This window comes from Pinus tabuliformis, chromosome 7 (genome assembly GCF_031772625.1).
Source record: "Pinus tabuliformis cultivar Carrire ecotype Pingquan chromosome 7, CPIR1, whole genome shotgun sequence".
NCBI classification, from domain to species: Eukaryota; Viridiplantae; Streptophyta; class Pinopsida; order Pinales; family Pinaceae; genus Pinus; species Pinus tabuliformis.
The window spans coordinates 387379293-387392264 of record NC_142293.1 but is presented as its reverse complement, the minus strand read 5'-3'; the positions used below and the strand labels follow the sequence as shown (position 1 = coordinate 387392264).

Here is a 12972-nt window from a genome sequence, read left to right as displayed (position 1 = left end):
CTTGAAGAGAGATCCCTTTTCCATTCTAAAAGAGGTTTGCATGTCAAGAGATTTGATCCCTCTAGGCGCTTGGTAGCTCTCGAGTTAAGATGGATCTAGCTTGGTTTAATTCCCCCCTTTAAATAGGCTATATTCCACATAAATACCCTGGGTCAATACCATGGGTATTTTTATTATTATTGATTTTTATAGGGTTATTTTTATTTTGTTATTTGTATTTTTATTTTATTTTGACCACGTTAAAATGTTTAGGTTATTGGGCTAGAGAGTACTTATAGGCGCAATTGAAATTAAATTATATATAAATGTGGAAGCTTATATCTATATATTGTAACTTTTTATTATTCAAATTATATTTTTGGATATATAAATAAATTTAGCAATCTCAAAAACCTTAAAACATTGAGATTTTAAAAGACTTATAATTCAAATATTGAGTACTTTCACTATCAAAAGTTTTTACCCATTTTTACAGAATCTGATCATAATTTTTTTCAATACATTGTGTATTTTTATTGTTTAAAATATGTTTTTTAATGCATAGATGAATTTAGCATCCTCAGAAATCTTGAGATATTTGACATATGTAGTTCACATAGCTCAAACTTACATTAGGAAAAATCCTAGCTGGATTTTGGACAAAATCTATTTCAAAATATGACCTAAAAAGGTAAAATTTTTCTAGGAGCTTGTTTTGATTAAATTTGGTCAAATTTTGGATAAAATCGATCTTATTATAATCTACCCATTTTAGGTTTTGGTTTATTTGAACATATAAGCTTGGGAGAAATTGTGATTTTTTTTTTGTTATTTAGAGTATTTTTTAATGCATAAATAAATTCAACCCAAAACTATACTCTAAAATATATACTAGAGGGAAAAAAAAACTATACACATTTAAATGACATACTAGTTGGTTATTTTAGGTGGCATGATTTTCCTTGAGTAAGGGTAACCAGTCATCCTACATTTGCGGTTAGGAGCTAAAGATGGCTAGAGATGAGTTATGATAGGGTTTCTTACATGTGAAAAGATATATGGTCTAACTAATAGCAGAAATAGTGGAAATGACTTTTTGACAATAATTAAGCCATACCATATCTATGGAAATTGTGATTTCTTGTGGTTTAAAATACACTTTTGTATGCACAAATGAATTCAACACCCTAAAAAACCTCTCACACTACATCTTTGCAAATTGAACAACTTAAACTCATAATTTTTAAAATGAACAAAATTGACCAAGCAAAACACTGGAAAAAAACCATTTCATTTCATTGATTAACGAAACTACATATATTTAAATTACACTAAATATTTAACAATACAATAAATTTTTATTCAAGCTTCTGTGATCTATAATGAATTAAGCAAAATCTTTAAATAGAAATCACATGAGAGAAAATTTTGACCAATTCTTTTAATAATATTAATAACCTAATTTTCCAATAAATACATATTATTTTTATAAAATCTCACCATCTTATCTTTTACAAACTTAATTTCAAACCACACATAAACATCTTTATAATATATATAATTCCTAATAAATAAATATCATTTATAATTAATTCCAATAACACATAAACATCTTTATAATATATATTATTTTAATTTTAATTTAATTCGTCAATGAATAAATATCGATTATAAAATCTCTAATTCTCGTGTCTTACAAACTTAACTTCCAACGACAGAGAGACTATCGTTAGTCAATGGAATGGTGAAAACGAAGTTTGGGCATTTTGGTGTGGACTTTATATTTACATTTAAAACACCGAAGTTCAAGGGAAGGTATAATTTATCCGTATACCAAATTATCTACAACACATAGGTTTATATTTTAAAATAACATTATATTTTTAATTCGTTGTCATTTGTTAATGTAGAAAAACTCGGCGCTCCCGCCATAACATCACAGAGCATCGAGGAGCAGAAGAGACGAGGGCATAGTTGCAGCTATTAAGGGTCACGAAATACAGCAGTTTTCGGTGGTTCCGGGTTTTGATAGCATTGTACGGGCACACCAGATGCACCTGTAACAAGTTTGAGGCAAAAACCGCGGTTTCATTTGGTCACTTTGAAGCTTGTTCGGAAGAAATTTAGGTAAGACTCCTTGCCCGGAGAATATCGGCTTAATACGCGGTCCGTTCATCTCGCATTGTTTTTTCCCCAAGTGGAAAGCGTTAGATTCGGTGCATTTAAGCTGTTTAAGGTAATTGAGCGGTTTTTCTTCTCGGCCGCTGTTAAATGCTCGTTCTATGCATGCCGCCCGCATCTAAAACCGTACACTGGAAAAAAACTGGTGGTTTGTTGGTCTATTTAATTTTTCATCAAACAATTTTAGACAATTGGCCGATTTTTTTGCCTCTTTTTTGTTTCATATCCGATCTGCCATGTTGGATTCGCTAGAGCTAATATAGCGATAAATTTGCCACGAATTTGTTTCATTTAAAGCTTTCATTGAAGAAGAGAGGGCATTTGATTGCCCTTTTTTGCGAAGAGTTCGTTTGCTGGTCGTTCTGTGTATCCTGGATGCCGTCTGAAGCGTTTCTTTGAAAATGCCCCATTTTAATTTATTTAATTTATTTTGAATTTTTTTTTTCAAATATTTTGAAAACAGTTCATGTATTTCCAATAAGTTGCCTGACTTTAACTGGATCAGTGCATCCTGATGCACCTGAAATCCTTCGTCTGGCCATATTACGATAAGTTTTCTCATCTCAAGATTATTGTTGAAGAATTTTAGGTGCTCACAAAAGCTGTAGATTTTATGAGGAATTTTCCTCTCCAGGGTTTAGCCAACATTTCATTTCCTTACAAGGCGAGTATAGAATTGATTTCATGAAAGACAATGAGCCCCAGGTCTGTTTTATCCATGTCATTTGACAGAATTCTATTGATTCAAGAAGAATCAATATATTCGATTTTCGAGCTAGTAGTATACCCCGACGACCTTGTGATTTGAAAAATTTCCAGGTTTGTCATATCATTTTTGAAAAAATAATTCTATATAGCAGGTCGTTCATTCATTTTTTCTTTCAATCCAGAAAGCTGCCATTGTCTAGCATTCACTGTAATTGGAAATCGTATTGGAGGTCATTTTCGTTATTCGCATCCTTGCTTTCTTCATGTTCTCGTTCGGATATTTTTAATGATGGATCCTTAGAGAATCTCCCATTCATAGTTTTCTGATAGATTTCCACTACATCGCTTCCTGTCATTTGCAGGCAAAAGTTATTGAACTTGTTGGGATTGAAAATGCTAAAAATTTAACCAAATTGTTGCTTCGTTCTTTTCTTGCGTTATATTGAATGTCCTTTCTCAAATGTAGTGGACACCCGCCAGCATTTTTCTCAGCCTTTGCTATATATAAGCATTGTCTCATCTTCTAATTGAGAAACTAGAGCGCAGAGATCCACTCTGGCACTGCCTCCAGAGCTGGCTCTGGCATTCTCGTGATTCTTTTGTATGACATTGAGCTAGACATTTATAGTTGTGATGCTTAGTCAATTCAATAAATATGTTTAAGGGGCTCTATGCTTTCTAGACCCACAGGATAACTAGATATCTTTTCAAGTTTTCCAATTGTCTTTTAGCTTGAAAAACTATAAATGAAGGTTCCTTTTTCTATCAGTCTCTCACATACTGCTCCGCCCTTGCAGCCAGTAACTAGAGGATATTAAACTATGTCATAATCTGTAATTCACAGCTTGCAACTTTATTACTAGGCACTTAGTCTGCATGGTGTAATACTTGTATTCTTCCTATAAATATTCTAGTATTGTATGCAGCCAATGCTGTAAATCTCTATAATAAAGGTAATTGTTCAAGTTCTCCATCCGTTCTGTCTCTCTTCTTCTCCTTTTGTGGTTATCCTCCAACAGTGTTTTCATAAGATACTAATGCATTCTCTAGTTAGCTTGCTTCTCTTACACTGGGAGAGCATTATTTTTGGTAAAACTTGGAAACACTCCCCCACATTAACACATGGATAATGCACTTTCGAATGCAGAAATCCTTTTGGCTAAGCTGCCCTGCCCAAGGGGCTTCTATGCTGTCAAAAATGCACCCAGGAGTTGCTCTTGGCTTCGTTTGCATGCCCTATATTAACATGGCCCCATATAAATACAAGGGAGCATGCCCAGTGGCGTTTGGACCAGGGTCATTATTACATCAAGTGTGCCTTACCTCTAGACCATGGTCTGCTGGACTGGGAGAGATATTGTTGAAGTACTTGATGATTTGATCTGAAGTGTGCTTTTGTATGTTGGAAAGCATTCTAGGAGTAGACATGGCCATTGTAGAATGTCAACGCTACCAGTATTAAGGTATTTCTCTTTTGTTTTGTAGGAAGTGTCGGAATTTCAGAAACCAAAAAGTGCGTGCTTCCATATTGAAAAACTCTTCCTTCTCCATTTTATCTCGGTTTTACAACATGGCAACAATGGCAAGCAATTTCAGTTCCAGTGTGCCAGATGGGTTTTCTGATACACCTCCAGAACCCAGAAGAACCTTCCAGATTGTAGTAGCTGCCACTAAGGAAATGGGAATTGGCAAGGATGGAAAGCTTCCATGGAAACTACCTTCTGATATGAAATTCTTCAAGGAAATCACATCTTCCACGTCAGCTCCTTTAAAGAAAAATGCTGTGATAATGGGACGAAAGACTTGGGAAAGTATTCCAGACCAGTTTCGACCACTTACAGGTCGCTTGAATGTTGTTCTAAGTCGTTCAGGTAGCTTTGACATTGCAACTGCAGAGAATGTTGTTATGTGTGGAAGTTTGGGTTCAGCTCTTGAGATGCTTGCAGCACCTCCATACTCTATGTCAATAGAGACAGTATTTGTAATTGGAGGTGGTCAAATTTATAGGTATCATTATTTATCTTTCAAGTCTGGTTGGATCTTTTTCCAATATCATATTTGGCCTAATTTGGGATTATACTAATATTCTTTTTTGACTTTCTCCAGAGAAGCACTCTCTACACCTAACTGTGATGCAATTCACATCACTGAGATAGAGAATGCATTTGAGTGTGATACATTCATCACACCCATAGATGCATCCGTGTTTCGTCCTTGGTATTCGTCATTGCCATTTGTGGAAAATGATATTCGCTATTCTTTCACCACCTATGTTCGTATTAGGAATTCCTCTAATGTGGACTCCCTAGAGCCTTCTCACAGATTTGGAAATGGATCGAACAACATGGATATGTATGATAGACTTGAATCTCGGCAGTATCAATTTCTCCCCAAATTAATTTTTGAAAGACACGAGGAGTATTTGTATCTTAGATTGGTACAGGATATAATTGCAAATGGAGTGGAGAAGGGAGATCGGACAGGAACTGGCACATTGTCAAAATTTGGCTGTCAGGTTATCTTATATGTCCAGTTTTCAACTATATCCATTTATTCTTTTCTAAACAAACATAAATGTTGATAATCAACAGTTAAAAATATTTTTTCTGTTTTTTATTCATATTGTTGCTGCCTAGATTTCAACCTATTATTGCTCACAAGAGTTGTTATGTCCAGATGCGGTTCAATCTGCGAAAAACTTTACCACTTCTCACAACAAAGGTGATTGGTTGTCTCTGTCTAGTATGCCTTATTGGATTATTTCTTCACCTGGTTGGAAATATTTCTTTTCTTTATTTATTTTGTTCTCAGTCACAGGACATGCTTTTATTTCCTGTCTACGACAGAATATAATTCAGTAGCTTGAAGATATTAATGTGAATAGCTACATGCCTTTTTCTGTTTGGGAGGTTGTATTGTTGATGCACCTGCTGCATGTAATTTTTATTGCAGCGAGTTTTCTGGCGTGGTGTGGTTGAAGAGCTCTTATGGTTCATAAGTGGTTCAACAAATGCAAAGGTAATTTGCTTGCAATTAATGAATTCAAGCTGTCTAAAAATATATTCTATACAGATGAGCTGAAATTCTTTCTAGGATGTCTAATCAGTTGAAAATACATGGTCACATAACCGGTACCTGTGGCATTGGTTATCTGTTGCAAAGAGTTTCTATTTTACCATCCCCGGCAAAAAGGAAACTAGAAGTTCAATGCTCTTCTTGGCAATGAAATACTGTTTTCTAATCTATCAAACTAAGTTGAACATCAAGAATTTGTTAGTCTGCTATCATCCCATTATCTAGCAGCTAGCTTAGTGATTCTGCAGTCTGGCTTTACTGTTAGATTTCATTGATGACATTCTCTCCTAGGGCTTGTAGCTTATAAACTAAAGGAATTTTGGGGTTTCTAAATTAACTTCATGCACTCACCTATGATCTTATATATAGTGGATTTTATCTGGTCACTCTGCTTCTTCCTTTGGCCTTTCATTCTCTTCTCTTCTTGCATTTGTATAAGATATAAGAACTTATTATCTAGTAAGTGAATTGTGTTTGATTAAAATTGTGGTGTGCATCTACTGCACAGGTCTAGCTTCACAAATGCAAGGCAACGTGTTTTTATCATTGTATGATGAGATTTGAAAGCATGATAGGCGTAGCCCTGTTTACAATACCAATTATTGTATTCTGATGAAGGTTCTGTGAATCCTACAGAAACAGTCAATGTAGTAGGCTGGTAGTCTTATTGTAAATTCAAGTTCTTTAGAAGTGATCACTGCCAAGTTTCTCCCACCACTCTGTATCTGGTGTACCTAGTTATGAGAAACTGGATTATCCTTGTAAGCAGATTGATTCTCCTTTTAACAGTGTGATAGCCACTTTCTTACCTAACACGTGCTTTGCTAAGCTTTAGGTCATGCTCTCTTTGGCAGTCACAGAAATACTTGTTTTTAATAAAATTTTTGCAACATGAGTTTTGAGGTCGTACTCAATAGTGCTAACCATTATCATTGCAAATAAATATTACAGTATTTCTGTCTATATCTTTACTCAGCAACCTGCTTTCTTTTTCCTTTGCTTCTATGCTTCTCTTTGATTTCGTTTAGGGAATCACAATTACAGGTGTTAATTTGTTGTACTTCTTACATTGTAGGTTCTGCAAGAAAAGGGCATACATATATGGGATGGTAATGCATCGAGAGAGTACCTTGATAGGTATATTCAGTCCCCAAATTCTTTTCTTCTGAGCTTGGGTTGGTAACACTTGATGCTGTAACAAAAGATCCTAGATATCTTAGTTTTGTTTCACCAACGCTTCTAAATAGAATGCACATTTCAGATAATGGGAATGTTGCAAGAGAGAGAAAATGACTGTTTTTTCTGAAACGGGCTGCAAAAGAAATATCTGGTCATAGTTGCATTAAAAGAAACACTGGAAATGCATCTTTTCCCAATGGCTTACACTTAGTTTGAAATGGGAAACAAAATATGTACTTACTACACAGTATCAATATGATATTATTTCTGATCGCTTTTGTGTTTTCTGATAGGAAGTTTACATCTTTTAGTTTTACAGTGTCTCATTAAACATGGAACTTGCTTTTTTTCCACTTATTGTCTTAATTTCTAACATGTTTTATGTCTCAGCATTGGGCTGAAAGAAAGAGAGGAAGGTGATTTGGGACCTGTATATGGATTTCAGTGGAGGCATTTTGGAGCTAGGTTGGTACAGCATTTCTTAAGACTGACTTACAAGCTTCTTTATCACCAAAATCCTCATTAGTTATGACAAGTGCTTGAAATTCAATACGTTCTATGGGGACAGGTATACAAACATGAATGCAGATTACAGTGGACAAGGTTTTGATCAACTAGCAGATGTAATTCATAAGATTAAGTTTAATCCAGAAGACCGTCGCATTATACTCTCAGCATGGAACCCAGCGGACCTTAAGCTCATGGCTCTTCCTCCATGCCACATGTTTGCTCAGGTGAGCTTAGAGATGTATATTGCTTCACGTTTACATATGTTCAAAGATCTTTTACTTTCATTTAACAACATTTGGATGTTTTGCGAACAGTTTTATGTTGCAAAAGGGGAATTGTCATGCCAGATGTACCAACGATCCTGTGACATGGGCCTTGGCGTACCTTTCAACATTGCATCATATGCACTTTTAACATGCATGATTGCCCATGTTTGTGGTATGTTCAAATAAATCAGAATTGTTTTATATTTTTGCACCTAGAGAAATGAGGTGCTCTTACAACCCGTGGTGGAAGAAACCTCTGTTTCACATTGTCACATTTGTAACACTAATAGAAAATGAGAAAAAAAATGTGTCTGACTTCTAATGTTAAAAAAGAAAGAGCGGACCTTTTATTTCTTTCAAACTAATGTGGATCCATAATAACCCCATATTTTTTAAGCAGTGAAAGGTTTGAACTTTGCACCTGTTTTATAAATTCGTCTTGGTGTTTTACAGATTTCGGGGTTTAATTTCAAAAAATAAAGAGCTGGTCTGTTATTTATTTTAAAATAGCATGGATCCTTCTTAACCTCAGATGTTTTAAGTGGCAAGAGGTTTGCACCTGTTTTTCTATTCACACCCCTCTTGGTGTTTAATAGATCCCAGGTTAAGATGGATCTATGCTAGTTATAATAATGAATTTGTATTTTAATTTTTGGAATTTGGTCTAACATTTTTATTCATTTTCTTACACGTTGGGATGTAAATATTTTCAGACCTTGTTCCCGGTGATCTTATCCATGTGCTTGGAGATGCTCACGTGTACAGAAATCATGTTGGGCCTCTTTTAGAACAACTGCAGAACTCACCTAGACCGTTTCCAGTGAGTCCATGCATCTTCGATATCGTTTTACTTCCTACAATGTTTAGATGATCAAAATGCAATTTCTTTTTTGCCTTCCTATTTTTCAGAGTTTGGGGAATTATGCCTTACTTACAGATTGCTTGTCAATTTGTGATGTAGGTTTTGAAAATCAATCCTGAAAAGAAAGATATCGATTCATTTGTTGCGAATGATTTCGAACTCGTTGGATATGATTCTCATAAGAAAATAGAAATGAAAATGGCTGTTTAGTTTCTAGTTCGTAGAAGGGCTGTTTTTGGCCTGGTAAAAATAGGTAATTTTCTGTTCTAGAAATCAATCCACATCAGGAATGATGTAATTTTCAGTCGTGGAAGTGAGCCATGAATCTTTCTTTTTAATATACATGACGTACAGTAGAGAGAGGGGGATGCAATGATGTTATTTTGAGATGCATCACCATTTCAAAGGTTGATCGATCTGATGTTTCGAGGGGGTAGCGCTTTTCCTTCTCGAGGAGTGTTACAATTTTGAAGAAGTCCGAAGCAATAAAAAATAGTATTTTTGAAATTTTAAGCCTCGCAACTCTTATTTTTTCGTAAGATGTGAATGAAGTCTCTCATTACTCATTTATAATTTTACTTTAATACTAAGCTTATAGTTATTTTTATTATGTTAAGTGGCAAACCTCGTCTGTTCTGTTAATATGCAAATGAGCAGTTTCTCCCAAGTTATTTATAATTGTACGTCAGTGGTAACTTATTAAGGTTTTCGTCTGCTAGTATTGTGTTAGTCTCAAATTCGTTTTCTCTATGATCAGTTGCTGTTTGTTATTTTCCATTTCTTGCTCCATTCATTACAATCACACATTGCTATCATTCCATTTATTCCACCTAACTGGAATTTGTTGCTTTTGTGTTTCTGGTCAACGTTTTTAACTTTTGCTCTTGGTACTTTCTGGTTTGAGTTGTTCCTAACCCTAATAGAATGTTTACCCTATAAATGTAAGCATTTGGGTTCACTGTCAATATCAGCTGCGCATGCAAAACTGGGCAGTGATTTTTGCCTTTTGGGGAAGAAATTCTAAATCTGTACAATTTTAATTGTAGTTGTGCAATTCCATTGTGGCCAGCTCAGGCTGAAATATATATTTTAATCTTTCTTGAAAAAGAAGAGGCATTTTAGATGATCTCTAGTGCTGAACTCTAGCTTCAATGTCTTTGAGAATGTATATAGTTGTTGGGTGCACTGTTCCGATAATTTTCTACTGCAGTTAGGCTCGTACTTTCTGTTACTTCAAATTTCAGTGAATTCTTTTGTTTGCACTTATTGGATTCTTTAGACTTGTCTTTGTCAGTGAATATTAGGTTGGTTGGTTTGATGTCATTTCTATGTAGGTTATGTTGAATTTGGTTGTTTTATTCCTTTTTTGGTATTTTAAAGCTTCCTATTTGTTATTTTGAAGCTTCCTCTTTGCGTTTTGGAGATATTTTAATGACTCTGCAACTGTGATTTTTTTAATGTCAATTTGTGATCACATGTTAATCTAATACTTTATGCTGTCAAATCCTATGCTCATGGAATTTTGTGACGTTAGCCTTGTAGCCATATGGGTGGCCTACAAATGTTAGGCGACATATATCAAAAGCATTAAGGAAAAGTAATGATTATTGCACCTAACGGGAATCTTAGCAGAGCAGATCTCTGTTGCACCACTCGAACAAACGATTAATCTGGTTAAATGTCCCAAGAGCTATTTGAATCTTAATCAGCAGCATCACTCTCATGTAATAAATCTAGTATGTTGAACTCCAGGTCATGTAATGAACGTGCTTTTTGTGATGTGTTTTGAACGCGCATGAATGCTTATAATAAATTAGACACAGTACAAGTTTAGGGTTTTTTTTCACTATTCTTGAGAAAAAATTTCCATAGGTTAAATGGCCTCATTCGCAGGACAATTTGATTTATTTGGGTTAAAATTTAGCTGGAGAACTTGTGAAGAAAACAATTACTTACCAGATCAGTTGAACATGAGCTTGTAGTTGGCAAAGTAGAGAACTTGTCAAATGCAGTATAAGTTCCATCAAATGCAGTGTGAGTTTCATCCTTGTTAGCGACAACACAGTCTTGTACTAGAAAATAACCTGGCTGGTTATAATCTGGACTTCCTGTCTGGAAGGCAGTGAAAATTATTTATGTTAGCTACTGATGGGATTCCTGTGCATATTTACCTATTATTACCTACTCAATTATTGGAAATTATAATAATTGCCTTTAGTGATGTCTAATGAATATTGTCTCCCATCTTTTAATGTCTTTTACCCCAGGAAAGATGCAAAAGGAAAATGGGGATTTTCTTTATCACTACATGTTTCAGCTTGATGGCATGAAATACCATTATCAATGGAAGTGGACACAACATTGGAATGTAAGGGCCATGTTACCTCATATTGAGTCCCATCTTTCAATGTCTTTTTACCCCAGGAAAGATACAAAAGGAAAATGGGGATTTTCTTTATCACGACATGGTTTGAGCTTGATGGCATGAGATGCCATTATCAATGGAAGTGGACACAATGTTGGACTGTAAGGGTTATGTTACCTCCCGAAGTCACCTTCGTGGAAAAGTCATAACCACAAGTATGAGACTCCAAGGGAAACATAGGCAAGCTATCCACTCTCACCTAAGTAGCCTTGCCTTTTTCACTTTAAGTTAGTGCAAAATGGAATCTTAACCAAGGGAAGCTTCCCTAAGGGTTATCACACACAATTTGTGTAATATGGAGTGGGAGTAAAAAGAGAACTTAGCAACATGAAATAAAATGAAATGCTGGTTATGAAATAAAAGGAAATGCTGGTTTTGAAATTTTAAGTTTTGGGGAATGCACTAAAGGGAATGACCTAATGCCTTGCTTGAGCTATAGGGACATGAATACAATTTCAGATGACCGTTTACAGAATAAAAAGGGGTAATAGGTAGCCAAGGTAATGTGCAATAAAGCATATCCTACACAATATAAAATACACCTTTGTTCAAAGCTTAGAATCTTTGTACTTGCAAGTTCTTTTGTTCACTTAATCCCCAAATACAAATGGATAGAGCAAACTCTTATATAGGTTCTAGTTCAACTCTATAAAATAAAATATTATTTTCCTCATGTGGTTCTCCAAAGAAATTAGTAAAAGTATTTACAGTTTCAATGTAAGAGCGTGAAATAGGTCAAAGACCCATGGATAATTCTAAATACAATCTTATAGATGAATGTGATGCTACATGTATCTTGCTTAAACTTGAAGCTGGTGCAAAGGTGAAATTTGTTTATTGGCCTCATTTGCAAGGTGCTTTTCAAGAAATAACCACCTCAATAAAATAATAGAAATGCTTAGTCAATGAGGTGGGGTGCTTTCCAAAATGTGTATGAATGACAAGTGTAACGTCCTCATGATGAGGGCGCTATCGAAAAGTTATGTATCTCAAAAATATAATAAAATGTTTGGTCAATAAAGTAGGGCGAATCTCCAAGGTAAGTGCGAGAGTGCCATGTGTTAAGCTCCATCAAGAGGGCACACTCCAAAATAAAAAATAGCCTAGTGTACAACTCCACATGAGTGCCACTCCTAGATTGCATGCAAATACCAAATGTACAATTCCACATGAGGGCACTCTTTTAGATTGCATGCAAATACCCGCGTAATGGTTAGATTGCTTCTTTTAGAAGAAACAATATAAAAACGCCCTTTGAATTAGTGTGCCTTTGGTATATGAGCTTGTATCCACTTTGACTTGGTTGAAACAATAAAATATTCCTTTAGTGCACCCTAAAAGGAAAGCCTCGTGTCCATAGAAAAACCACCATCACAATAAAATATTATGCATGCACGTGCCCTTGAAGAGAGAGAGAGAGAGAGAGCCCTGGGTGATTGTGTTATCTCTACCACCTTCAACGAAGTCAACCATGAAGATACCACCATATATTTTGCTCCCTAGGTATTTGTGCAAATGGGTCCACATCAAAATTATGTTATCTCCTAAAAGTATGTGCAAGTGGACCTCCTGTGGCCAAGTCAACCAACTTCTTGTCACTTCAAATTTGTGCCAAGTGGAATGAGGTTGTGTAAAGTGTAAGTTCGTTCTCATAGTGGAGCACGCCACCTAGTGGCCAAGGGATATGCACATGAATGGGTGAGGTGAATGGTAAAAACCATAGGGTGCACACATAGTAAACCTTATTCAACTTAAGGTTCAACAATCTCCTTAAAACTCACGCCAAA

The 12972-nt window shown here is 35.3% G+C and overlaps 1 protein-coding gene across 1 annotated transcript; it reads left to right on the top strand.

The window, feature by feature from the left end:
* Window positions 1–1698: 1698 nt before the first annotated feature.
* LOC149247614 (bifunctional dihydrofolate reductase-thymidylate synthase-like) lies at window positions 1699–9273 on the top strand. The gene is made up of 12 exons (XM_089458252.1): window positions 1699–1794; window positions 1890–2106; window positions 4354–4875; window positions 4975–5383; window positions 5545–5589; window positions 5821–5886; window positions 7019–7080; window positions 7513–7587; window positions 7691–7856; window positions 7947–8070; window positions 8612–8718; window positions 8860–9273. Exons 3-12 carry the CDS (start codon window positions 4439–4441, stop codon window positions 8968–8970), a joined length of 1602 nt encoding a protein of 533 aa, XP_089314378.1. The 5' UTR covers window positions 1699–1794; window positions 1890–2106; window positions 4354–4438; the 3' UTR covers window positions 8971–9273.
* Window positions 9274–12972: the final 3699 nt, after the last annotated feature.

Bases quoted from the DNA above. Each gene is read 5' to 3' on its own strand.
- LOC149247614 (XM_089458252.1), top strand. From the start codon at position 4,439: ATGGCAACAATGGCAAGCAATTTCAGTTCCAGTGTGCCAGATGGGTTT. The intron at 7,588-7,690 runs GTTGGTACAGCA...CTATGGGGACAG, and splicing joins TGGAGGCATTTTGGAGCTAG to GTATACAAACATGAATGCAG. The intron at 8,719-8,859 runs GTGAGTCCATGC...TTTGTGATGTAG, and splicing joins ACTCACCTAGACCGTTTCCA to GTTTTGAAAATCAATCCTGA.